Source organism: Oryzias latipes, chromosome 14 (genome assembly GCF_002234675.1).
Source record: "Oryzias latipes chromosome 14, ASM223467v1".
Lineage (NCBI taxonomy): Eukaryota > Metazoa > Chordata > Actinopteri > Beloniformes > Adrianichthyidae > Oryzias > Oryzias latipes.
Genome location: NC_019872.2, coordinates 1,892,398 through 1,920,325, shown reverse-complemented (window position 1 = coordinate 1,920,325; position 27,928 = coordinate 1,892,398). Strand labels below are relative to the sequence as shown.

General features: G+C 50.3%; 1 protein-coding gene across 6 annotated transcripts in view; it reads right to left on the bottom strand.

The window, feature by feature from the left end:
* LOC101174939 (rho GTPase-activating protein 32) overlaps nucleotides 1-27,928 on the bottom strand; it is a 73,350-nt gene that overhangs the window by 16,689 nt on the left and 28,733 nt on the right. For 3 of the 6 annotated variants that reach the window (XM_023962139.1, XM_023962140.1, XM_023962143.1), the window contains 11 exons: nucleotides 21,318-21,423; nucleotides 18,992-19,086; nucleotides 18,795-18,879; nucleotides 10,495-10,581; nucleotides 9,107-9,244; nucleotides 6,395-6,487; nucleotides 6,015-6,137; nucleotides 5,841-5,918; nucleotides 5,522-5,603; nucleotides 4,555-4,605; nucleotides 4,130-4,204 (listed from right to left, as the gene is read on the bottom strand). In XM_023962139.1, the coding sequence (XP_023817907.1) occupies nucleotides 4,130-4,204; nucleotides 4,555-4,605; nucleotides 5,522-5,603; nucleotides 5,841-5,918; nucleotides 6,015-6,137; nucleotides 6,395-6,487; nucleotides 9,107-9,244; nucleotides 10,495-10,581; nucleotides 18,795-18,879; nucleotides 18,992-19,086; nucleotides 21,318-21,423 (1,013 nt within the window). Of the gene's footprint in view, nucleotides 1-4,129; nucleotides 4,205-4,554; nucleotides 4,606-5,521; nucleotides 5,604-5,840; nucleotides 5,919-6,014; nucleotides 6,138-6,394; nucleotides 6,488-9,106; nucleotides 9,245-10,494; nucleotides 10,582-12,380; nucleotides 12,712-18,794; nucleotides 18,880-18,991; nucleotides 19,087-21,317; nucleotides 21,424-27,928 lie in introns of those variants that run through there. The other 3 variants (XM_023962141.1, XM_023962142.1, XM_023962145.1) reach the window with 3 other exon arrangements.

The following is a 27,928-nucleotide window of genomic DNA, read 5'->3' as shown; positions in this document are numbered from 1 at the left end:
ACTGAAGGGGACGCAGATATTCAGACCTGTTAAACAAACAGTGGCTTTGAGTTTGGAGGCATCTTCCCTGCTCTGGATGTCAGACACTGGCTGACACCACTGCAGCTCCCCCAGTGGGAAAACAACAGAGCAGTGAGGAGCCGTCATGGCCCCCTCCTGCACAGAGGGGCTGCAGACGGAGCCGTCATGGCCCCCTCCTGCACAGAGGGGCTGCAGACGGAGCCGTCATGGCCCCCGCCTGCACAGAGGGGCTGCAGACGGAGCCGTCATGGCCTCGTCTGCACAGAGGGGCTGCAGACGGAGCCGTCATGGCCCCCGCCTGCACAGAGAGGCTGCAGACGGAGCCGTCATGGCCTCGTCTGCACAGAGGGGCTGCAGACGGAGCCGTCATGGCCCCCGCCTGCACAGAGGGGCTGCAGACGGAGCAGTCATGACCCCCGCCTGCACAGAGAGGCTGCAGACGGAGCCGTCATGGCCTCGTCTGCACAGAGGGGCTGCAGACGGATCCGTCATGGCCCCCGCCTGCACAGAGGGGCTGCAGACGGAGCAGTCATGACCCCCGCCTGCACAGAGGGGCTGCAGACGGAGCAGTCATGACCCCCGCCTGCACAGAGGGGCTGCAGACGGAGCAGTCATGACCCCCGCCTGCACAGAGGGGCTGCAGACGGAGCCGTCATGGCCTCGTCTGCACAGAGGGGCTGCATCTGTAAACGAGGGAGGGGGTCACACGGCCTTCAATGCATGCTGCACAACACCAGCTAGCTTCAGGTTCTGCTGGTTCTGAAGGGATCTCACACCAATCCAAATGTCTGTTCCTCCAGCTCCACGGTTTCCATGGAGACTCCATCTAAGGGGCGGGGCACAGACCTGCGGACAGGTGAGGGCCAGGTTCTGAGGGTTCCTGCCTTTCAGGATGAAGGCTTTGACCCTCTACCACATAACAATAAAGGAACCTATCGGTTTATTTCGGGTCAATTTAACTTCTTACACGTAAACAATCCCTCACCAGAGAAGGTGATTTCCTTGAATTAACCTCCTTTAGTGAAAGCAGCTGCAGTAACGAGTGAAGGTTATGTTACAGTGCGGGTCTCTGCAGCATCAGGCAGACAGACAGCAGCTCCGCTCCACCATGACGCAGAACATGAAGAGATCCGGGAAAAGTCCTGAAGCTCTGAGCGCCGCTGCTCCACCGACCTCCACCTGTTCCGGTGGTCCCGTTCCTGCCGTTTCTCACGCTTCCACCGGCAGCACGTGCTCTCAGTCAGAGCGAGTACGTTCAGAGAAAGAAAGGGCTTCCACTCACTCACAGCGTCAGATCCACAGACACGTTCACCCACGGAGGAGCACAGCTTCCCGTTACCGCCGCGACCCAAATCCAGACGTCACCGAGCGGCGGCCGCTCCTCTCCGTGTTCTGTGAGGACTGAGGCTCGGAGCGCGCGCGCCGCTCAGACCTTCGACTGTCTTCGTCACAGCTCGGCTCCGCTCGGAGTCTCGCGTCACCGCCTGGCTACCACGGTGCCTTCACGAACAGTCGTTAAGATGACGATTGCACTAAAACTTGACCAAGTTACCGTCTTAAAGCTGCGTTTTCCTCTAATGTTTAATGAACACAAACAGACGCTCCGTTCACGAACTCTGGTAAACCAAAACCTTCAACGTCCAGCCAGACTCTCCGTAAAACACAAATGTCCCACAGTACTTTAAGGCAGCAATGGAGATTGTTCTGATGCCACTTTAACCGAGAGAAGACCTTTGAACACACACGCGCGCACGCGCACACACACTCATTCAACGTTTCTTTGAATGTAAACATTCAGACTAAATGAAACCTGTCTAGAACCACAGATCAGTCATTGATCAGGTACAGGTCAGGTTTCTGGGCTCCTTTTGTTGTAATGTTTACATTACTGCTGCATCAATGTTACATTGTTTTATATCGAAGAACTTTCCATAAACTATTAAAGGTAAAAACTGCCTCAAACGTAAGACACAGTTCTAACAAAAGTCAAACTTTCCAAAGATGTTGTTGGTTGTTCTGCTTTGTGAGCTTTAGGAGTTCAGAGCGCAGCAGCAGGTGAGGAAGTGAACCCCCCCCCCCCCCCCCCCCCCCCCCCCGTCATGTCGTCTCCACTCACCCACACGCTTTGCTTTCTCTGGAACGGCTTGATTCAGTTCTTCAGACCAAACCCGACGACAGAAAGACAGAAAACAAGCAGGAAGCGTTCAATTCATGACCGGATGACTTCTTCCAAAGGAGGCTGCTTTGTTCTGGATAAGGATTTTTACTAAGATATTAATAATTTACTTTTGTTCTGGGAGCTGGAATGTTTATCACGCAGTTTAATGCAAAGTGTTTCCTTCAGGAGCAGAAGGAAACGCAGGAAAACCCACAACTGCATGATTCAGAGACGCGTGCGGCTGTTTCCACCAGAACCTTGTGAGTGTTGAGATGTGAGGATCTGAGCAGCATAAAGGAAGGGAAACCAGCAGCAGAACCGCAGCAGCAGCAGCAGCAGCTGTAGCAGCAGCAGAACTGCAGCAGAACTGCAGCAGCAGAACCGCAGCAGCAGCAGCAGCAGCAACAGAACAGCAGCAGCAGCAGCAGCAGCAGCAGCAGAGCAGCAGCAGCAGCAGCAGCAGCAGCTGTCACTCAGCTCAGAGGATGGAAGCAGCTCCAGGTTCCAGTTTCCCAGCATCCTCTCCTCCTCAGTGCTTCTACATGTCAGATGGACTGGATCAGTGAGGTTCTGATTTCAGCTTCGGCAGATTGGCACGTTGACAGTTTTCAGTTTAAAACTGAAGAATCAACACTAACTACAGTTCCAGAAAAGGAGCCAAAAACTCAAAGGTTGAGTTGGATTTCAAATGTAAGGATTTAGCACACGCCTTTGCCTTGGAACTTGGAGTTTTTTCAGCTTTTGTTTTAGTGGATGAGCAGTGAAACGTCTTCCAGACCAGCAGCTGAAGGGCCGGTACCACATGACCAGCAGGACATTTCTGTCCTCTGTGCTCACAGCTGCTCAGACCTCCTGAACATCACCAGCAGCTGCCTGCGCCTGAGCCGCAGTCATCCTGTTTAATGTCCAAACACACAAGGCAGCAGATCCCCCCCTGAGACTCAAACCCGGACACAGTCTCTGCCAAAATCCTTTTTGTGAGACAATGATCAGCTTTTTATCCAGAGCAGGCATCCCTTCATTCACGGAGGCTTTTACCAGATGTCTGCTTCAGTTCAGCCTGGACTTCAGCAGATCTGCATCCAGCAGAGGTTAGTGGGAAAAGAATGGATCTGCCAGAGCCAGGACAATTTCCAGCACTGTGTGGCTTCCTGCAGGAATTTGCTCTTTCAGTCGCCATGGAGAAGCAGACGGAGGCTCAAGCTCCTGCAGGACAAAGTTCGGCGCTCTGCAGATGGGTTTACAGGCCCCTCCATTGTAAAAGGATGAAATAAATCAAGGCCGGCGGGTCCTGGCACCACAGCGCTTCTGCAGCTGCTTTTCAGCTTCAGGCAAACAGACCCAAACAAAGCTGGCCCTCACAGACTGAAGCAGCAGAGCACTGCTGCAGGAACCGCCTCTGCACAGCTCTGCAGAGCTTCAGGGGCCAAGAGGGACCAGCCAACGCCAGGATGGGGGCTAGCTGTGTGCACCATCAACAAGCCTGAACCTCTTTAAAGACCCATTCCCATGAAAATGCTGCTTTGGAGGTGTTCTCGTAGCATTTCTCTCATGATGAACTCCTGCCACTGCGTCCCGGAAAACCACACATAAAAACAGCATAATCCTAATTGAAGACCACTGGGAACGCTTTGAAAAGAGATCAAAAGATGACTGGAGTGGGATTTGAAGGTTTTCGGATCAACAAATGCAGCACAGATACGTTACAACTGCTTCCTAAACTTCACAAACACAGCAGAACGCATGCTGGCTCAATGTTAACGTCAACGTAAGCAAACGAGTGTAAATCCATTAGAGAGGAAACATCATGCAGAGGGGGCTGAAAGTCCGCAGGGCCATGAATGCATCATGAGAGGGTTCATGTGCTCCTCTGCAGAGTGAGGAAGAGGCCAGAGGTCAGACAGAGGTCAGAGGAGGGGGAGGGGGGCACAGCAGAAGGCTTTTGTCTACCTGAACTCAGGTTGTAGTGGTTTAGCGGATCGGCCACCCATGAACTGTCCTGCATGACACTCTCCATCTCCAGGTCTGCATGCAGGGACAGACGGAGCAGGACATGGATGATGATGGATGATGGATGGAGGAAGAAGAGCAGGTCAAGTTACAGGAACACAGTAATGTGGGACTAACAGGTATATTGAGGAGGTTTTCGGTCAAAGGTGTAAAATGTTTTCTGGTAAAAAGTAACTTTCTGTTTTTCAAATGAAACATTTTCCTGCATGAAGCTGAAGTGACAGAAACGGACATGAAAGCACATTAATGCTGCTGATGCCGTTCCTGCTCCAGCCTCAACTCCACGGTGAGACGGAGGGACAGGAACAGGTGTGTGCAGGTGTGAGCGTGACAGCGGACGCTGAGGTGTGAATACCAACACGCACAGGGGGGGAAGAGGCTCCAGGAAGCAGGCTGCAGGCCCGGGCAGGGGGGCGCTGAGGCAGATGAGTTACACAGAAACAAATGAGTCAATCACATGCAAAGATTACACAACATCAGAGTGCAGTCACACACAGCAGCATCATGCCCCCCCCCCACACACACAGCTGTGACAGTGCGTGTGTGGAGGGGGGGGCACTGCGCTGCAAAGGACACTCAGCAGGGGAGAGAAGAGCGAGTGATGATGCTTGGAGGAAGAGGAGGGTGAAGATGACCACATGTGGGCTCATCTTTAACTACAGCAGCTGTGTGTGGGGGGAGGGGGGCTGATGTCAGACCATCAGATGATTTGAGTCGTCGGCGTGAGCTGGGGGGCGTGTCCGAGCAGCAGGCTCCTAAAAGTCGTGCAGATTTGCTGTGCTGACTGGCAGAGAGAGAGCAGAGGGGCAGTAACTGATGAGGGACGCAGCCTGGAGAGGGAAGAGGGGGGCAGGACAGATTCATGTCTGCCCCATCCTCAGAAGCCCCGTGCCGTTGAGCAAGGCCCTTGATGCTAAAGCACTCCAGGAGCAGCTGACCCAAAGCTGCAGCTGCTTCCAGCCGGGAACCAACAGGTTCTGAAGGTGACCCAAACGGTCAGGTGTTTCTGGGAGGGACAGGAAGTGCGGGACATGGCCGTGCTTTTCCGGACAGGAACGCCACGCCCTCTCTGAGTACAGCTGAGACTAAAGCCAACCAAATTTCAAAGCGTGCGTCCGTCTGTCCCTGTTCCTTTGTGAAGCACAGGCCTTGTCAGAACAATCTGGATCCAAACGTTAACATGCTAAATGTTGAGCCGGGCTCGGGGGGAATCGGGTCTTCACAGAGAAAGTGACTGCTCTACACACAGAAACACACACAGTCTGCCAGAGACAGAGCGGCGGCCGGGTCAGGGCGCCACGCCCGGCCGTCCCACAGACAGACGGGCAGTACCTGCTTTTGGAACGGCGTTGGTCATGGACTGTGGCACTTTGTCGTTGATGACCTCCACACACTCGCTGGGGAAGAAGCCCACCTGGAGAGGAAGAGTCAACGCTGATGAGCCACTCAAGTCAAGTCTTTCCTTTGGAGTTGATGACGCACCCGTGTCTGATCTGTGTGCACCTGAGAAGGTCAGGTTCCTAACCTCACCTCACCGGATTGTTTTTTTCAGTTTTTTTCTCTTATTAGTAAAACAAACAAAAGTTTATAATTTGACACCAAAAGAAGGAAAATCCATTGGTTGTAAAGCAGAGAGGCGGTGTGTGATCACCTGGAAGCCATGTTTGCCCCTCCACCAAGTGGTGTCCTCCTTGGGGGGCATGTCAATCACAGACACGATGTCTCCAACCTGCAACAAGCAGCACAGAAAATGACTTACAGAGAGGAGAGCGACCTGTGGGGCAGTGGCCCTGTGCTGCAGTGTCCTTCAGGCACGTTTGATCACCTCAAAGGAGAGCTCGTCTGAGGCCTGAGCCGCGTAGCGCTTAATGACGTGAGCAGCAGCGATGGCCGGCACGTTGATGGAAGACTCCTCATGAACCAACAGGTGATTCCCTTTATTGTCAACCTGTGCGTGTGCAAACACACACACACACACACACACACAGCAGGAACAACATTAATTCATCCTCTAATCGATCTCTGGAAGACAGAAGTGACGACTTCTTTGCTTTTGAAGAGTAATAATTTCAGGACGGACGGGCAAACCTAAACTGACGATTTAAAGCTCCAATAAAAGTTTGTTTTCCTTCAAACTCGGCAAAAGTATCATCAGATACAAACCCAAAATAAAGTCCCTCGCATGTAAAGGAACACCCGCCTTACCTCCATCCAGGTGAGGGCCGGCCCACAGTTGATCTTGTTGTCAGCGATGGCCGAGAGGCGTGAGAGGTAAGCCAGCAGCATCTGGGAAACTGCCTGAGATGAAGAAAGCAGCAGTTAGAACAGAGACTGTCCGTCTGAGACTGGGACGTCTGCAGACGGGGCTCCTTGGTTTCTGCCTCATGGGTCTGAAGCAGCTGAACACACAGGCCGGAGGAAGACATCAAGTTTTCTGATGCTCACAAGACACATTTCCACAAGTTAGATTATATTCAGACAAAAGCAGCAGATGTGATTTCCTCTCAGTGCAGCTGTTTTAGTATTGCAGTTCAGTTTCCTATCAATGAATCCACGAGTCACAACATGGTTCACGTCCTCTGCAGCCGTGACTTCATGCTCACAACACGTCTGATTTCTGCTTTAAACTCTCTTTTCTGCAAATAACTTTAGGATGAGTCACTTTTACAGCTTTCCAAGGAAATGATCGAACCAAAATAAAGAAACTCAGCTCATGTGAGAGGATGAGAGGAAGAGAGGGTGAGAGGATGAGAGGGTGAGAGGGTGAGAGGATGAGAGGGTGAGAGGAAGAGAGGGTGAGAGGATGAGAGGATGAGAGGGTGAGAGGATGAGAGGATGAGAGGGTGAGAGGGTGAGAGGAAGAGAGGGTGAGAGGAAGAGAGGGTGAGAGGGAGAGAGGATGAGAGGGTGAGAGGAAGAGAGGGTGAGAGGATGAGAGGGTGAGAGGAAGAGAGGGTGAGAGGGTGAGAGGATGAGAGGGAGAGAGGATGAGAGGAAGAGAGGGTGAGAGGATGAGAGGAAGAGAGGGTGAGAGGATGAGAGGGTGAGAGGAAGAGAGGGTGAGAGGGTGAGAGGATGAGAGGATGAGAGGGAGAGAGGATGAGAGGGTGAGAGGAAGAGAGGGTGAGAGGGTGAGAGGATGAGAGGGTGAGAGGGTGAGAGGATGAGAGGGTGAGAGGAAGAGAGGGTGAGAGGGTGAGAGGATGAGAGGGTGAGAGGAAGAGAGGGTGAGAGGATGAGAGGGTGAGAGGATGAGAAGGTGAGAGGAAGAGACGGTGAGAGGGTGAGAGGATGAGAGGGTGAGAGGAAGAGAGGGTGAGAGGGTGAGAGGGTGAGAGGATGAGAGGGTGAGAGGAAGAGAGGGTGAGAGGACGAGAGGGTGAGAGGACGAGAGGGTGAGAGGGAGAGAGGATGAGAGGATGAGAGGGTGAGAGGAATTGAGGGTGAGAGGGTGAGAGGATGAGAGGGAGAGAGGATGAGAGGGTGAGAGGAAGAGAGGGTGAGAGGGTGAGAGTGTGAGAGGAAGAGAGGAAGAGAGGAAGAGAGGGTGAGAGGGTGAAAGGATGAGAGGGTGAGAGGGTGAGAGGATGAGAGGGTGAGAGGATGAGAGGGTGAGAGGATGAGAGGGTGAGAGGATGAGAGGGTGAGAGGAAGAGAGGGTGAGAGGGTGAGAGGATGAGAGGATGAGAGGGTGAGAGGAAGAGAGGATGAGAGGGTGAGAGAAAGAGAGGGTGAGAGGATGAGAGGGTGAGAGGAAGAGAGGGTGAGAGGGTGAGAGGATGAGAGGGTGAGAGGAAGAGAGGGTGAGAGGGTGAGAGGATGAGAGGGTGAGAGGAAGAGAGGGTGAGAGGATGAGAGGGTGAGAGGATGAGAAGGTGAGAGGAAGAGACGGTGAGAGGGTGAGAGGATGAGAGGGTGAGAGGAAGAGAGGGTGAGAGGGTGAGAGGGTGAGAGGATGAGAGGGTGAGAGGAAGAGAGGGTGAGAGGACGAGAGGGTGAGAGGGAGAGAGGATGAGAGGATGAGAGGGTGAGAGGAAGAGAGGGTGAGAGGAATTGAGGGTGAGAGGGTGAGAGGATGAGAGGGAGAGAGGATGAGAGGGTGAGAGGAAGAGAGGGTGAGAGGGTGAGAGTGTGAGAGGAAGAGAGGAAGAGAGGGTGAGAGGGTGAGAGGATGAGAGGGTGAGAGGGTGAGAGGATGAGAGGGTGAGAGGATGAGAGGGTGAGAGGATGAGAGGGTGAGAGGATGAGAGGGTGAGAGGAAGAGAGGGTGAGAGGGTGAGAGGATGAGAGGATGAGAGGGTGAGAGGAAGAGAGGATGAGAGGGTGAGAGGAAGAGAGGGTGAGAGGATGAGAGGGTGAGAGGAAGAGAGGGTGAGAGGATGAGAGGGTGAGAGGATGAGAGGGTGAGAGGAAGAGAGGGTGAGAGGGTGAGAGGGTGAGAGGATGAGAGGGAGAGAGGATGAGAGGATGAGAGGGTGAGAGGGTGAGAGGAAGAGAGGGTGAGAGGATGAGAGGGTGAGAGGATGAGAGGGTGAGAGGATGAGAGGGTGAGAGGAAGAGAGGGTGAGAGGAAGAGAGGGTGAGAGGGTGAGAGGATGAGAGGGTGAGAGGAAGAGAGGAAGAGAGGGTGAGAGGATGAGAGGGTGAGAGGGTGAGAGGATGAGAGGGTGAGAGGGTGAGAGGGTGAGAGGATGAGAGGGTGAGAGGGTGAGAGGATGAGAGGGTGAGAGGGTGAGAGGGTGAGAGGATGAGAGGGTGAGAGGATGAGAGGGTGAGAGGGGGAGAGGATGGGCTGCGACTAAAGATTCAGTTTTCCCAGCGTGGACCGAACAGGTCTATTGAAAACGGAGGAAACACATCTTTCCAGTGAGGAGGAAGTTGAGAAAGGCGGGTGCGAGCCTCGCCATGCGGCCTTGCCTCTGGCAGGTCGGTCAGGCTCTCCAGGCGGGGCAGCTCGGGCAGCTGCGAGAAGCGCCGGTCATAGATGCACAGATGCAAGTGCTTGTCCAGGACACGGAAATCCTCATAGCTGCGCTTCACCATCCAGCTGCGGCCCTGCAGAACACAGACAAGAAGGCAAGCCAGTGAGCAGAAAGAACGACAAACACGTCTGTCCTCGTTAAACACATTCACATGAAGGTTTTCAGGTGGAATGTTCCAGTGAGAGTCACAGCTTGTTCTTTTTCAGCCATCTTTAATGCAGTTCTTCTACCTGACCATCTTCAGAAGGCAGTCTGCGCCTGGATCAGGCCGCCTAAAGCTGAGCCAAACTCAAACTCATCCTTCCTCAGCGCTGAGCAGTGCTGTGACGGCACACAGTTTCTGCTCCATCTGTGCGGTTCCGCCATCATCTGTGGGGAAGCCTGCCCTGTTTTCAGAGGCAGCTCTGTCAGAAGGGCCTGCTGGAGACCCTCTGAAGATGGTTGGCTGCTGGGAGTGAGGTGAGGAGGGTCGGGCTGAAGGAAACCCCCAGCAGACCTCAGACAGCTACATTTCTGCAACATTTCACCCATTTTCTGGTTGTTGCTCAAATAGAATCTAGCAGAACCCTGAAATCTGGCTTTGAGTCTGGAAAGTTAGTCATATAAACAGGTTGTTCTGCGTCTCCACAAATAAATGTAGTGATGAAAAAGTTCCAAGCGTTTTTCTCCACTAAAGAAAAGTCAAAACCACACAAAGATGAAGTGTTGGAGGAAAAAGTCTGCTGCTCTGATCCGTCTGAACAGAGTCCAGGTCCCGTTCTGAGACCGCTGCGCTCCTTCCAGCGCCGCTTCTAAAGTGCTGCCCCACTTTCAGTTTCCCCGCCTTTCTGGGTTTGTGGCGTTCAGCACAGCGTCCAGCGCTAGAGCTCAGCCACGTGGTTTTTCCACACGGCTGTGGCAGGAGCCCCGCCGTTTCCAAGGACGTGGCTGCATACCTGCGTGGAGCGAAATGTGTTCAGAACGGGCCGCTCAGGATGAAGCTGCAGAGCAGCGGGTGGGGAGGGAAGCCCGCTGCAGCCGGAGGAACCGCATCCCTCTGAAGTTTGGGTTTGGCTTCAATCACAACAGATGAACAGAATGTTGCAGTTCGCCTTCTCAGCAGAACCATCAAGCTTCAAAAGTGTTGCTTTACTGGGGCAGTCCTGACAAACACAGCACCCCCCCAGCTCCCTTCCATTCAAACCAAGTCAGAGATGAGATGAGCCCAAACGGGGACCGGACCACCCTAAAGGGGCTGCAAACTGCTGATGTGGAAGATTACTGGAACACCTGACTGCTTGGAAACCCAACAGAAGCGAGCGCTGGAATCTTCGGCGGTCTTACCTGGCAGTAAATATGCACCAGGTACACCAGCTCTTTGGACTCGTGGCCATTCCTGGTCACCTCACACTGCTCGTCTCCCAGTGAGAGCTGAGGAAAGAGGAGAAACGTGCCAACCTTCAAACAACCTTTGCATTCTGCATTTGTCTTAGAAACCAGTGAGAGTAAAATGAGAAGAAGCAAGGCTCCACAGAAATCTGAGGTGCAGTGTGAAGTCACTGGAGGGGAACGTGCTGAGTGTTTGGAGAAGCTCCGTGTTTGTCAGTGTGCTCGCTGAGTGAGCCGCCTGTCAGAAGACATTTCATTGTGAGTGGAGCTGTGACGGTGTGGGATTTTTGATCACCGCGGTGATTAACCAGTAGGGGGCGCGGAGACCCCGGACGCAGGAGGGTAGCTTCTGTGCCTGTGGCCCCCCACCCCCACCCGCATGTGCCACATTTGACCTCACTGCCTCTCTGCCACAGGCCAGAAGGTCAGCCGTCATTACTGACTACCCTGAGGGGGGGGGGGCTGCCTTGCACCCACAAACACACCAATGATCAAGTAAAGAAAGAACAAAAGTCTCAATAATCCAACACAAACATTACTACAGCAGACAGACCAAGTGAACTCCCACAATGCACCTGGAACCACTGAAAGCCAGCTATGTCATTACACTGGACACCCCTTTAGTCGTATCTCTAAACAAACAAACAGACGCTGCATGAAAAAGTGCTGGAAGCGCTGATGTAACATGTTCCGGTTGAGTGGCGCTGTGAGGTCAGATGTTACCTTCTGTAACCCTCCATCTTTGGGGGAAACGTGCCGTGAGGCGGACAGCATGTGGTCATGTGATCAGTGCCGCCTCCCCGAAACCACGCCTCCTCGATTGTTTCTACTCAAAAACCAAACTGTGAGCTGTGAGGATGGATGATGGGAAGAGAAGCAAAAGGACCAGATAAACCTGGAGGAAACATCACTGAGAATGCTTCAGAAAATCCCTCATGTGTCTCCTCCCTCTGACCCCACAGACATCATCAGCAGCAGGACACCAGAAACCCATGGAAACAGGAAGACGGCTGAACCAGCACTGAAGTGAAGCAACTCATTTTCATGGACGTCTTCTTCAAAAACAGTTTGGTGTAAAAAGCTGCTGTGGTTCTTCCTCTGGTCAGGTTTTTTCTTTTTGCATAAATTCTGCAGGGATCAAAGTGATGAGGTCAAACAAGGACAGACGGAATCCCACATTCATCAGCCATTAAGACTGAAAAAGGAAAAAAAAGGTCTTCTGCGTGAGCTTTAGATCTGCAGACGCCAACGTTTCACAGGGAAACAGCAGGCCAAGCCCTTCACTTTACACAGGGAAGGACTGAAAACTTCCAGATATGTATTCACTTAACAACAGAGAAGTCCGGGGAGCCGTGGAAAGCGCTCCTGCCTCACAGTAAGAAGGCCGTTCCCGGCTGGTTGACCTGAACCAGAACATCAATGGGGGACCTTTCTGTGTGGAGTTTGCATGTTCTCCCTGTTCATGTGTGGGTTCTCCGGCTTCCTCCCACCGTCCAAAAACATGCTTCATAGGTTAATTGATTACTAAGTGTGATTGTGACCCTGCCACAGACTGGTGTCCTGTCCAGGATGTCCTCTGCCTTCCCCCACAAGTGGCTGGGATAGGCTCCAGCAGCCCCGTGACCCCGAAAGGGACAAAACAGGTTTAGAAGATGAATGAAGAAAAATCCCAACTTCAATCCAACATAAACCTTTTCTAATGGTTTAAGGAAACATCTGCAGCAGCTGCAGCCTCAAACATCTGCAGCAGCCTCAAACATCTGCAACAGCTGCAGCCTCAAACATCTGCAGCAGCTGCAGCCTCAAACATCTGCAGCAGCTGCAGCCTCAAACATACTTACAGGCTCTGCTCCACACTAAGCCCGCCTCCATGCCGGCCAGCCTCGGTCCTGCTCCAGCAGCGTCCTCTCCACCCAGCCCCGCTCAGCCTGCTCCCTCAACGCGAAATGTGAGGAGTCTTCTCTGGAGGGAGGGAGCAAGAAGAGGAAGAGGAGCAGCTGCAGAGGCCAAGTGAAGGATTCCTCAGTGGGACGGCTCTCTTCTTCATGTCTTCTTCGGCTCCTCAGTAAAGTCCACTCTGAGCCGCTCAGCCTCTTTTCTCCTGAGCACCAGAACGTGACAGCAGACGAACCAGGAAGGACAGAAATGGAGACCAGACTTTTCCTTCAAGGTTTGTTCTCCTGCGCTCCTCCTCTGTCTGTCAGGCTGGAATCCCCTCCCCCCTCTCCTCCTCCTCTCTCTGATTGGTGCATCCCAGACAAAGAAAGATGGAGGGAGCAAGCCGCCGAATAGAAGCAGAGAAAGGGGAGACAAAAGAAAGGGGGCTCCTCCCTTCCACATGTGCAGCCCCCTAAACTGCTCCCACAACCCCACCCCCACCCCATCTGACCACAGAAACATGTGAGCAGGAAGAAGCAGCGCCGGCAGAGCCAGACTGAAGACATGGAGAGAAGCTGAAGAGGGGAGGGGCTACGGACAGGAGACCACACCCACACCCATATACACACATGAACACACACACACATGAACATATGCACAAACACTAAAAAATGGGAGAGGCCATAGATTAGACCCCCCCCCCCCCCGCTCCTCCCAAACACACACACATGCATTCACAAATACACATGTGTGCACACACACACTTCCACACAGCAGTCAAATCCCACACGGATCTGTCTTTGGACTAAACAGGCAGACGTTCCACTGACCGCTGAACACTGTCCAGGGTTTACCGCGGAAAAAGCTGCAGGGGGGGCAAAGCGGCTGACACCCCCCAGAGTTCAGTTAAGGACAGTGAGAGTCCAGACACAGAGCCTACAAGACTGCTTACAAAAATAAAATATAATCTGGTGATGACCCAGTTCAGGCAACAGCCCCGCAGAGGACTGTGAGGGGAAAGAGTCAGAGGATATTTCAGCCCAGACCAGTACCAGCCGTTGGCAGTGGTACCCGCCAGCTGTGGGCCAGCCCATTGAAACCCCCCCCCTGCAGACCGGGACACTGTCGAAAAAAACTCAAAGGTTTGTTGGGAGCTACAGCTCAAGCCCCGGTCCAACTGAAGGAAAGGTGGGTCCACAGAGTCTCGGCAAAGAAATGCCCGATCAGAACGGCCCGATCAGGACGGCCCGATCAGGACGGCCCGATCAGGACGGCCCGATCAGGACGGCCCGATCAGAAAGGCCCGATCAGGACGGCCCGATCAGGACGGCCTCGATCAGGACGGCCCGATCAGGACGGCCCGATCAGGACGGCCCGATCAGGACGGCCCGATCAGAAAGGCCCGATCAGGACGGCCCGATCAGGACGGCCCGATCAGGACGGCCCGATCAGAAAGGCCCGATCAGGACGGCCTCGATCAGGACGGCCCGATCAGGACGGCCCGATCAGGACGGCCCGATCAGAAAGGCCCGATCAGGACGGCCCGATCAGGACGGCCTCGATCAGGACGTCACGATCAGAACGGCCCGATCAGAACGGCCCGATCAGGACGGCCTCGATCAGGACGGCCCGATCAGGACGGCCCGATCAGGACGGCCCGATCAGGACGGCCCGATCAGGACGGCCCGATCAGGACGGCCCGATCAGGACGGCCTCGATCAGGACGGCCCGATCAGGACGGCCTCGATCAGAACGGCCCGATCAGGACGGCCTCGATCAGGACGGCCCGATCAGGACGGCCCGATCAGAAAGGCCCGATCAGGACGGCCCGATCAGGACGGCCTTGATCAGGACGTCCCGATCAGAACGGCCCGATCAGAACGGCCCGATCAGGACGGCCTCGATCAGGACGGCCCGATCAGGACGGCCCGATCAGAAAGGCCCGATCAGGACGGCCCGATCAGGACGGCCTCGATCAGAACGGCCTCGATCAGAACGGCCCGATCAGGACGGCCTCGATCAGAACGGCCCGATTGGCACAGTCCAATCAGAACAGTTAATAAGCACAACTACCCTCCGAAAACCTTGGAGCCACCAAACAGCTGGTGGCAGAAAAACATGGGTTGTGCAGATATGCAGCTCAATCTTTGCATTTTCATTCTTGTTCACACTGATGGGATTTTGGAAATATGTTGTAATTTTTTCCGAGTCCTACCAATCCTATTTCTACCACACTGATGTGAAACTAAAGCTGCAGCCAGAGAGCACGTGGTGGAGCGGAATGCCGGCTCAGGGACCAGGTTTCTGCTAGTAGAAGGTGTGCTGAGCAGGGCTCTCCTCAGACGCCATGCTGGAAATAAACTTAAAGATCAAAGAATGACTGATCTAAACATCAAACACCTACAAGCATAAAAAGTCTGGTGTTTCACCTCAGCAGACGTAAAACACGACTTTAAACAGTCACTAAATCCAGGAGAAGATGAAAAAACTTATTCTGGTCTCAATGAGATGTTTTTGTTTGTTCGGACACATGGCTCCGCCCAACAAGAACCAATCTAAGGGCTTCCATTAGCACCAAAATCAGACGTTACCTCACTACAAACAGAAAAATGCTTTAGCCGTTTATCCATCTGCAGCTGCACTCTGATTGGCTGAAGTCTCTTTCTAAGAGGCAGATGCAGCATTAACCCTGAGCAGTGACATCATCACCTGGGTCAGCAGGAAGCAGTGCGGCCATTGAGGCACTGCGTGTACCCCCCCCAAATGTGCAGCTCCACCTGCAGGGACGGACGCCTCCACTCACGCCATCGTACACTCATGAGAAGCAGGATGGCAGCTTTTGAGGCTGAAGAATGACTGAGTGGGTGGACCTTCCTGGTTGAAGTGGGCGGGGTTTTGGTGAAATACAGCACATGATGTTTCGGTGAAGGAGAAGTCCAGGATCCAAACCAAAGACATCCTCCAGTGTGGGCCGTCCCAAAGAGGCAGGATGGCCGTATTGACACGTTTGTTCAGTCTTTTCATTTGCTCTTTCATCAAAGTGCTCTAAGTGAGGCTGAAATAGATTTCTGCTTTGGTGCAGAGTTTAACGTCAATATGTGCATCCGGCAGATTTAGGCCACTTTCATCAGACACGAGCTGGTCAGCAGAGGTAGAGGTCAAACGGGTCCATGTGTGAGAAAGATCCCCGTTCATTCAGAAGTGGCTCTGCTCTCATCCAGGAGGAGAGGGAAACAGATCCATCCAGAAAGTGGAGTGAGATTGAAAGATACCAAAAGAAAATCCAGAGAAAAGATCTCCAACTGGCACGTCCAAAGTCTGGCACACATGCCAAACGGAGCTCATGGTCCACTTGAAGTCATCCTGCAGCCTCTTTCTAAACATGTTTAACCCTTTAACACCAGAGGTTTAGCTCCAGTGTGGACCTTCTTTGGATCTCAGTAACTCTTCAAGCGTTTCCAGAAGTCATTCCAGTGAAGCAGCAGCCTTGGGCAGATATGCAACACTCATAGTAGTGTAGGGTCTATGGAATCAACAGGAATCTACTGATTCTGACCTGCAGTAAAGCGGCTTTTTGTATATGAAAAGCTGCTTTTCTCCGTGACAGATCAGCTGATTCACGTTCATCGGGATAACGGTTGAAGAGTGACGGTACGTCAAAGAGCGCGTGTTCTTCAGCAGTCGCCAGCGACATCTATCATGAATGGATGGATGGATTTTAGAGAAACAAAATGTCTGCAGGCTTTTTACTGTTCCAGATGTTCTGATGGCTCAAACATTCAACTCTCTGTTCTGGACAAACATCCCACATTCTGAGCTTTAAACAGTTTGATTTCAAGTTGGGAATACTAAAAATGCTTTCAACCTTCACACGTTGCACCGCTGAACAGTTGGTATTATTTCACTGTTAAAATGTTTTACATTTAAAAATGTGTGATCTGAATATGCTGCCTCAAAATGAAGCCAAACATGTTTAAGCTGTGAAGCTTTCTTTGCTAACAGAGAGGGGGGGCTCCTACAGGGCCCTTCTTTCAGATGGGGGTGGGTCCTCCTCCTCAGCAGAATGCTGCTCCCTCCGCGGTGAGAGCATGGATGTGTGGAGGTGAAGAAGGGATGGATGACAGCATCTGTCCGTGCAGGACTCTCTGTCAACATTAGGGGGCGCTCTGTCCCAGCTGTGAACCCCGCAGACTACTGTTTAACACTGGAGCCGGGGTCCCGGACGCCCAAGCGCCTCAGGCTGCTTCATCACCAATTTATACCTACAAAACGTGCACTTTGCCAGGAAGTTAGCGTTGTTCAATTTTTCATCCATACAGGAGTGAGAGTGGAGGATTTTCCTGCTGAGGCAGAACTGAAGTCCAGTTTTGTCACAACTGTTGGTCCTGAGATGCTGAGCTGATGGCAGACAGGGAAAAAAAAGATGCTGAATGTTCCCTAAAGTTATTGTAAGGATGTTAAAACATGACAGACTGAAGGTGAGGTGGTGAGCAGACACCGACTGTGATCTCACCGTCTTCATCCTCCACAATGAAAGACTTTTGTTCCAGCTTTAGGGGGCAGGTCTCTTTAGACGGATAGTAAAGTTCTTACAGTGAGGAGCTAGAACCTCCAGGCCTTTCATTCACAGAAACACTGGCTGGTGGAGGGAGATTCTGGTCCCTCATTCTAAACATGACCCATGACAGGTGAACACGGCTCACATTTTCTCACTTTTCTCTGGTTTCAACTCTCAAAATTTAAACCCTAGAAAATCAACTCCAGCCTGAAAGAACAAAAACAAAGAACTGATCGCCATCAAAGATTTATGTAAATCTGGCAAACTGCACATATTCTGAACAGGGATCAGACTGACCGACAAGATCAACAGCCAATCAGCAAAGAGACTTTTGAAATCAAGACTTCCTGACATCAGATAATCAGAAAGAATGTGCTCAACTGAAACACAATCCTTTTGTTTGAATAAGTATTTTAAAAAAAACCTGTGTAATGTTTGAAAATGTTCCATCATAACCTATAAATGGCCCCCCAGTTTGAGTGAATTAGTCTGTGTGACTGTCCACAAAGGTCCGGCTGATGCTGATCAGCTGACAGGACAGTCTGTGACTGCAGCCTCAGGAAATGGCATCTATGTTAAAAAACAGAAACGGAAGTTCAAGCAGAGATCCTCTTTTATTAGATGCATGTGCTGCTTCCACAGGAAAGAGTCTCCGGTTGGAGTCCCTTCAGCCGTGCAGACAGACTGAAGCTCCGTCTTCAAAGCACAACTTAGCCAATCAAAAGGTTGGTTCCTGCTCTGCCACGTGTCCTAAAGTCCTAAAGCAAGATATCAAACACGCTCTGTGTGAGTATGAACGTATATGAATGAATGTAAAGCGTTTTGGGCCTTATTGAAAAGCAGTCCAGAACTCCATTCGCCATAATAGCTGTAATTTGCAGAACTCACGCTTCATGAAGCCCACAGGTTCTGCAGCAGAAACTATCTTAAAAACATGCTTCATTGTGGGGAGGAAACCTGCAGCAGCAGTTTTCTACTCAAACGCACCGCAGTGCTCAGAAAGCCATCAGTATTCAGCTAAAGTGAACATGTGAGGAGGAAGAGCCTCAACAAGAAGCTTCACTCAAAGCCGGAATTTTTCAAGGACGAACAGAAACTGGGTTTTTCTTATTCCTTTAGGAAACAAGCTAACGTGTCTAGAAATGACAGCAGGACAAGAAAACTCTTCAGCCGTTTCTCTGTTGCACCCATTGACTGTATCAGAGGACTGGACCGATCAGGTTCACGTCATCCAGAGAAAACGAACCACTTCTGCCTCCAACCAGATGAAGCCCATTCAGCCGTCATTTATTCCCGATGCAGACGTCACCGTGCTGGAACCAGATGATGTCAGTGAGCAGGGACCGGTCCGGTTTCTGCCAGGACTTGCTGGCTTGGTTGGTGGCTGTTGTCGTGGTTGTTGCCCTTGCTGGGGCAGCTGGATTCTAACATTGCAGCGTCCCGGCTGTGGAGTGGACCCCGACACTGTCCCGGTCTGGGGGGGGGGGGGGGCAGCAGCGATGTTCCTGTGGCCGAGCTGCTCCTGGTATGAATGGATTCCCAAATACTGTTTTCCTCACAGCAGAGGAAAGAAGTTCCTTTTATCAGTATTCAGTGTGTGGGGTCATGGGTCGTATGTGTTAACGGACGGTTGGGCTGGGTTTTTATATAATACTATTGTAATATTGTAAATGTTTTTGTTTTAAATGTTAAAGCGCTTTGGTATGAGAAAATATAAATGAAGTTTAATTTGACACGGCTATTCAGACTGACTCTGGAAACCTGAAGAGTCTGAACATGAACCAGGAAACGGTTTCCTTGAAAGGAGGGAAAGCTGTACCTGAATGGTGCCAAAATCCACATTTTCATAGTGGAAGTGAGCGCACTCTGCCAGCTTTGGGAAGTGTCCCTTTGTGAAGGAGAGCCTGAAAAACAGAACAGTTATTCAGGGTGTTTGCCCCCCGTAGAGGGCTGAACATACGAAGCTCCGCCTTAAAACCAGGATGTCACTGAGGAAGGGCGGGGCTTTCAACTCACTTCTTGACATTCTTGACCTTCATGCTGGCCGTACTGCTGCTGCTCGAGCGCATCAGAGGCTCCGCCCTCATCTCCGGGATCTCTGCGCTCCTCGCCTGAAGAGACATTTATTTGTGATAGTCAAACTGGGAGAGAGAAGCACAAGCACAGGTGTGGATTACAGAACGGTCAGCGTAAAATCCCAGCTAGAGAAATGATGTCCCCACTGAAGGCCGGCTGCCAGGGCGTGTCCGGTGTGTGAGATGAACAAAACAAGAAGAAACAGACAAGGAGAAGAACGGCAGAGGATGAGAGCCAAATCCCATTTTCCTGCAGAATCAACCTTCTGAGCTTTTAAGTATATATAATGTTCATTCCTCACAATAAACACCCCCAAAGCAGTATTTTGATCCATTCATGGATCTCTGAGTATTCCTCTAAAGCCTGCTCTGTCAGTACCAGCCCCTCCCAATCCACAAAAAGCAGTGGGTTCTCACATTGTGACATCACAAAGTGAGGAACCGCCCCATCCAGGAAGAGTCTGTGCTGTCAGCTCCGCCCCCAGGCTAACACACGCACCCATTTTCTCCATGGAGCTAGCAGTGATCGGCTAAACGCTTTTTCCTTTTAAATGAACAACATGTTTGTTTTTGTGGGTGAAACACAGACATGCTGCTGACTCTAGGATGACATCATGAAATGGGCGTCACCCAGAAGGAGAGAAAGGCGGAGCTTCAGAGGTCGAGTCGTCTTACTTTGGGTAGAAAATTGACACAGAACTGTTTAGTGTGCCTCCAGCAAAGTGAGGTTTGGACACCAGAGCAGTTTGTCCTTTTGTCTTCTTTGCAAACATCTCTCTTGAACTGCAATCTGCAATCATGCCCTGAATCCCAGCCTCTTAGTTGACATTTTCCCGTTTTGTTCTGTTTTGCTCTTCCAAGTCCAGCAAGTCAACCTGCAACATTCCAACTATCTGACATTTGGAGCGCCGCACTGGAAACAACAATCCTCATATTTTGGAAATGTCCACAGGACATGTCATCAGAGAACAATGGACACATGCACCTTCTGTTGGACTAACTTCGTTTAATGACTTTAATGCAGTGAACTACTGTGCAGAAACTCTGCCTCTGCTGGTCACACGTCCCGCTGCCTCACCGTGACAGCAGCTTCTGCACCCAGCTGGGGGGTCCACAGCCTGACGGTGGAGGAAAGCAGGTCGGATCAGACAAATGCTTCGTTTCCCACTGAAGACTGAGTGAGAGTGGTAGAACAGAGAAAAGCACGGAGGTGGGGCTATCATGCATACAGAGCGACTTTGCTGCATGGGGGAATAGATCTGTACAACCAGCTACCATGTGACCTGTCTGCTGTCACACAAGGGCGTCTGTTGGTCAGGGCTACAGGTGGGAGCGGGTCTGTGGCCTAGTGGTTAAGTGTCTGCCCCAAGACTGAGACACTACAGCTTTGAGTCCACATCAGTCTGTTCCCACTTTCCTTGATTTGAGCTCTGATTTGAAAGCATCTGCCTCATAGGTTCATGCTTAGTGGTTCATTCTGTGTCTCCATTCATCTCAACAAGCCCACGTTTCTTTGTGGGGGGTGAGTTGTGACTGACAGCTGACGGTTGCTGTGAACTTCATTTGAGCGCTGCTCCTTCAAACGCAGAATAGCAGACGTTTGCTTCGAAAGCCCCACCCCTAAGATCAATATGTTCAGCGGCCTGCCATGACTGCAGCTGCTCTGCTGCTCGATCGAAGTGGGCGCTTGTAACAGGACTCTAACCACGCACCAACCACGGGTGGCTCTGTGTGTTACCATGGTGACGGCCTCATTTTTACTGTGCTGCTGAAGCCAGGAAAAAGGAGGACAGGAAGTAATGAGTTGTGAACGGGAACTGAACAGGGGGATCTGAGCAGGGTTTGAAGCAGGGGGCTCTTCATCTGCATTAATGTTGAAGGCGGGACGGCATCCCGGGGGCCGGCAGCCTCACACAGATGCTGAAAGGGCGACAGACGGCACACGGCATGATGGGAGCCGTGTCACCAGCATCTGCAGGCAGCCGTGCACCAATGAATGATTGATTACTGCTGGATATCTGATTGCAGGGATTTCTCTGACAGAAATGCGATGCTCTGATGGTCTGGAATGAAGACGAGCTTTTAAAGAGGATGAAACGTCGTGATCTCTGTTGGCGTTAGAGACCGACGCATGGACGGCATCTCCGCTGTATTACAGGAACACTTCCTACTTGAGGGGAACAGCAGCCGTTCTCCACGTGGATGAGGGCAAACAGAATCAATAAATATCAAGAAGGAGAAGGTTTCTGTGGGAAAGAGGATCTCACCATGGCACTGATGGTCTCCTCCCAGTCAGGCCTCTCTCTGGGATGGATGTGAACTAGTTCAGTCACGATGTCGTCGTCTTCCAGGTGACATCCTGGTCTCAGGCTCCTGAAGACAAACACACCAGGTCAAGACAAAAGCATGAAGGTAGAAAACACAAAGGACTTTTTCCTGCTGCTCCACAGAGGGACCCTTCTCTCCTCACACCTGAGCGTCCATGAACTGCTGTGGTGGTTGGAGACTTGGTTGGTGATTTCTCCGCTTCTTCCCACAGCCATGTTTTCCACAGTCACCGCTCAAACGTGCCGCTCTGCGCTCACAAACCACACGTCTGCTCTTTTATTTCCCAGCTCCATCTTTGAGAGCAGAACAAGGCAGGGCCCCTCCTTCCAGCTGAGCTCAGTCAGCATCTCCCTCAACCTCTGTTTGCACGCAGAGCAGGACGTCCTGCAAGAACTCCCACTAAAACTTATGAGTTTGGATGAGACGATAACATCATTTAGCCCCGCCCATTGTCACCAGTTCCATTTTCCAGCATTTGTCCAACCCCATCCAGCTGTCTTAGAAAGAACTAATGAAACTCAGCAAAAGAGAGAAAACTAAGAATGGTTTGAGTGTATGACAGGAAATCAAACGGATTCAGAGCTTAGAAAACTGGTTCTGTAAATCCTGGGCTTTTAAACTACATCCGATTCAGAGATCATCCTTAAAGGACACTGACTTTTATCAAAACCTTTCCTGGTTAAAAGATTCATGTCAATGTCGTCCCTCTATGAAAAAAAGCTTTTTAAATATTCAGATTCACAAGAAAGAAAATGATCTTTCTTTCTGAAACATTCTTCAATGACGGCTTTAAGAGCCCAGTCTTCTTGTTTGAGCATCAAACATCAAATGAGTCGGTGCGGTTAGTTACCCAAATTAACCAGGACGGTGACATGACGGCCTGAGGAAACAGCCAGCTCTATAGCTGTGGGGGTTTCTGCTCCCTCCTTCATCCTGACACCTCTGTGAGGGCTGCTTCATCTACCCCCCAGCTCTGTTTAGAGACACTTCAACACATCCTTTGTTTTGAGGATTCACAACAAACTTGTGTCCCGTGGCAACGTGTGAAGTGACAGAAGGAGCAGAGCGACGCTGAATCTGAGGGAGCGCAGGAGGAGCGCCACTTAGACAAGACAGGAACTCAAGCTCCGGTTGTTCAGATGTCGTCTCATCCGTGACATCTTCATCACACATCAGGAAGCCAATCAATGAAAGCAAAAGAGCCAAAACTGGCACCTCAAAGCTTTCTTTGCTGAAATAAACTGCAACTATTCATCTTTTTGTTAAGAAGATCTGTATTCAGACAGTCATTTAGCACTCAAATGGTTGTTAAACGGTCGTCTTCCTCTGTGCTGGTGAAGGAGAGCGCCGCGACCACGGCGTCAGCAGACAGCAGAGCTGAAGGCCGCTCCTCCATGGAATCCTAGCATTCCTCTGGGATGAAGGAATGCTCCCTGATCTGCTGTGGTGCTACATTCAGCAGGAAGTTTACACCAGGTCTGTCTTCAAGGTCAACTTCTGCTACTCCAGAGATAGCTGTCCCTATCTGCAAAGGTTTTGCCCCCAAAAGTGTAGTCACAAAGCGATTGTGCCACATGAAGGTTCTGCCCACAAACGGTGGAGGAGTGAGGCCGTTCTTACAGTTTACAGCCAGGTTCCTCTGACGGATCCGTGAAGTCAGCTGCTGAGATGCACAGTTACGGTGCACACATGCATGTCAGCAGGTAACTGGATGATGAGGTCATTGCTGTTTCAGAGTACTACCAAAAACATTTGATCTTTAGAATTACTAAACATCAAAAAAAGTATTTCTCATGTACAGAGTAATGGAGTTAAAGATAATTGATTTTTAAAAAATTGAATTAACTGTTGGGGCTCTTGCCTCACACTAAGTAGGCCCCTGGTTCAAGTCCCGCTTGGTTGACCTGAACCAGAACATCAATGGGGGACCTTTCTGTGTGGAGTTTGCATGTTCTCCCCCTGTATGTGTGGGTTTTTCTCCGGGGACTCCGGCTTCCTCCCACCGTCCAAAAACATGCTTCACAGGTCAACTGAAAACTCTAAATTGTCCCTAGGTGTGAGTGTTAATGGGTGTGTGATTGTGACCCTGCCACAGACTGGCGGCCTGTCCAGGGTGTCCCCTGCCTTCACCCATGAGTAGCCGAGATAGGCTCCAGCAGCCCCGTGACCCAGAAAGGGATAAAACGGAAGAAGATGAATGTTTTCAAATGAGGTTTATTTCCAGAAAGTTAGGTCAAGTTCAATTAACTGAATAAAAAAATGATGTGTAGAATGAAACAAGGAAAACCCACAACCGATTTTGTCATCATCCAAGATATCAACGTTTTGAGCTTTTAAGTGTATTATAATTTTAATAAATCACTATAGACAAACCCAAAGTGGTATTTTCATTGTGATGTCACAAACTGAGGAACCGCCCCTTCCAGGGAGAGTCTGTGCTGTCAGCTCTGCCCCCCGACTAACACACACCCCCACTTTCTCCATGGAGCTAGCAGTGATCGGCTAAAATCCTTCCTTTCATGTCCACTATATGCACATCCATCTCTGTAAAAGTTTGGATGTCGTTTGCTTTTGTGGGTGAAACACAGACTCACTGCTGACTCTAGGATGACATCATGAAATGGGCGGCACCTATGGCACCAAATCGGGGTCATAAAGATTTGAACATCAAATAAAACATGAAAAATTTAAGCTCAAATAAGCTATAAAAAACCCCACACGTGTCTAAAACTTTCAGCAATTCATATGTAAACGTATTTATTTTCAGCTTCAAATTGTGTTTTTTAAGTTTCAAAATTCCAGTTTCAAAACTTTTTTTTTTTAAACTTTAGGCCCCTTTCTGGCGTGTGGAGGCGGGGCTTAAAAGACGGACCAACAGAATGATAAAGATGGAAGCTTCCGGCTCGGTGCTTTCACTAACAGTGGAAACTTAGATAATTACTACCAGAATATTGAAACACCAACTATTCAAGTGGTTATGGACAAAGTGGCCACAAAAGACACATATTCATCCTTTACAGGTAATTCAAACGTAATTTTTTAATAATAACTGCTCAAATCTTTGAATAAGCCGCCTCAAACGTCAAACATTGAAGGGTAACATTTCCTACTGGCTTTTCAATGGCATCTCGTGACAACAAAAAAAAGGTTATATTAAATATTATTGATAAAAGGATATAGTAAGATAAGCTGCTGTTAGCATTTCCAGACAGTTCTGCCTCCTTTACGACTGTCTGAGCTGTTTGAACAGCGGTAAATCACATAAATTCATGTTTTCCTCGACAACAGGGAGCTTCCCATGACTGCACTACAGCGGTTCCTGCTCGATGTGCACCAACAACCAGGAGGGGCAGCATCACACACTGGCTAAAGGGGGGGGGGGGGTTGTCAAACTGCAGACGCTTCAAGCAGTTTCTGTTGGTGGTTTAGAACCGGTGACCAGATCCCAGAACGCGTCCTATGCAGAACTTCTGAACAATCCTCTACAACCACAAGTGGCCAGCAGGGAAAACTTTTGACAAATGTCAGGAGAGCCACGCCTACAGTTTAAATCCAAAACAGAAGAGGCTCCAAGGTCACCCGGGGGGGGGGGGGGGTACGGCCTGGACCCCCTCCTCAAAGGAGAAGAAGTAAAAGCGAAGGACCAGGGATAGAAAACTGAAGACGTTCTTATTCCAACCTAAAGTCAGGTTAGCAGCAGCATACGGGTGATTCTTAAAATACTCACACACTGAACCAAAGCGCTTCTCCTTTTTAAGCCACATCTAATGAGGAAAAGGAGAAGTCGGCCCTCAATCCTCAAACACAGGAGGTTGGACCAAGAGGAGAGGTCAGCAGGTCCAACAGGGAGTCATCCAAACGTCTGCCTTCTTGGAGAATCTCCTCGCACAAAACTGCCCGTCATTTTCCACAAAGCTGTGTGATCCTAACATCAGAAGCTGAAGGACCACTGTTGTTGGGGGTTGTGGGGGGGTACACTTACAACATGAAAACTATGACTGAGGCAAATCCACGTATTTCTCTAAAACTCCAGGAAAACACCTCAGTGGGCTGTAGGAGCTCAGTCCACCTTAAGACATTTAAACGAGCATGCAGGACATCCGACAGACTCCTTAAGCTCGTCTGACTTTAGCTCCATCAGAGGTTCTCGTGTTACGAAGAAATGATGTTAATAAAAGTATAAAATCATTCAGGGGGTAAAAAATAGATCTTTGGTAAATTTCTCTCCTGTTGTGTCTTTGCCTTTTTCTGAACATGTGCTAAAGTAAAAATTAAAAACGCCTGTGTCGTTTTCTAGGACATAGTCTCTGCAGAGCGGCAGGAGGTCATCAGAAAGTCACCTCTGAATTTTGGGTGGAGCCATTGCCACAGAGTAAGTCCGTTGCCCTTTCCCGTCACCCATTACTGAGCTATCTGCCTACACGCTCTCCTGGTACCTTAAGCCCCGCCCCTCATGGATCCATGTGTCTGCAGGTGGATGCATCAGAATGGAGCGCAGCACGGAGGCAAAGAAGCTCTTTCTCCAACAGCATGTTTTCCACCTGCTTCTGATTCACAACCATTTCAATAAAGAAATACTCCTCATCAGAAAAATGCCACCAAAAACACCAATTTAGCCAGAGTGGGTCCTTAAGGGGGGGGCAGAATTTGTCTCAACTCTTTAATGTTGTTTTGGTATTCTGATCTGTGGACGTTTCACTTCATTAAATATCTTCTGAGATTATCATCACATCATAAAGGTGGACAGCATTTGCCTCCTGCTGGACATTACCGCACATCTATGGGGTAAAGATGGACTTTTCTTTCCAACCTGAGACAATCATGTTCATTGTTCTAAAAGATCAAAGAGAGAAGAAGAAAATGACGTCAAAGCAACATCCATCAGCTGATTTTACGAATGTATACGGATCTGTAGTTTAGATGCATTTGAATGAATCAAATGGATTTTGTCATCTCCTGGATGGCATGCATGCTGCTCGCTGCCTCGTCAGTATTGGACAGCAGTCTAATGTATGCAAAGCAGCTGCTGCCATGGTAACCCCAGCATAGAACTGAGATCCAGTTCAGGACTGGAAGAATACATCAGGGCAGGTGAAGCGGCTGAGCATCTGCCACGGAAACATCACATTCTTATCAGAAACGCCCAGAAGGATGCAATCACAGAAATCAGTGAGATCAATCCTCCCCCAGCAGCCTCAGGAGCATCTCCAGGGGGAGGGGTACCACCAAGTACCTGCCTGGATGAGGTGGGGGCAGGTACAGCTCAGGAGAGTACATTTAACAGAAACAGACTAGAAAGCTTGGTGAACCTGTACTTGAACTAGATCTGCATGTGTGCTGCATGTGCGCTGCATGTGTGCTGCATGTGTGCTGCATGTGCGCTGCCTCACATGCCATTGTGATAAAATAGAAAAACATACATCAACTAAATATTATTTTCCACTGACCCGTGTTAACCCTTGTGCTATCTTAGATGACCCCCCCCCTTCCATTGACGTGTTCTCCCTACCATGACAAAGGTGGATAAAGGTGGAAAGATTTCATGTAATCCATGGACACCAGTGAAGATCACAAATCATTGAAGAAAAAAGGTTCAGAGCACTGTCTAGTGGGTCTAGATGACCCAACTCCCAACGTTAAAGTGCCTAGGATAGAACAAGGGATAAAGATATATTTTCAGTTGACTCCACACATTTCCCACAGTTTCTAAGGTTAAAATCACAGAACTTGAGTGTTGGGTGATCACATACTGCAGGACTGCAGGGCTTAGTTTAAACAGTGACATGCGGTCAGAATGCTTAAGGGTGGAGAAAAAGCTGCTGGTGAGATACTGGCTGCTTTGTAGCTAGACTGGTGCAGTAGAAACAGAGCAGACCGAGGAAATCTTTCTCCAGCACAGCATAGACCTTCCAACAGATCACAGAGCTTTTTACGACGCATGGACTCATAAAGTAAGGCCAAACATGGATTTCATTCATTCATCTTCTAATCTGTTTTTGTCCCTTTCGGGGTCACTTTCGGGGTCACGGGGCTGCTGGAGCCACTTGTGGACAAGGGCAGGGGCTAGTCTGTCACACATTCACAGTTAGGCGCAATTTAGAGGAACCAATTCAACTATGAAGCATGTATTTGGACGGTGGGAGGAAGCCGAAGTCCCCAGAAACCCACGCATACTTGAACCGTGAACCTTCTTGCTGTGGAGCAGGAGCGCTAACCACTGCCCCACCGTGCAGCCCACAAGGTAGTCAAGAGTGTTCTATCCATGTCTAAAAAAGAAATATTCTCTGTAGGACAAATATGTTCTTGTGTGTATTTTATAAGCTGTTAGCTGCTGTTAGATAAATGGTGAAATATTCAGTTCTTGTAATTGTAAATCTGACTCCAGAAGAGTCAGTGCCTCACCAGCCATCAGCCTCACTGCACATGCATACATTGCTCTTGTCTTTTGATTGCTTCAAATAATCTTCATCTAATATCAGAGTCCCAAAACATTCAGGACATGTGATGTTCAGGCGTCGGTTGAATGATATTTTCTTAGGAACTGGAACAA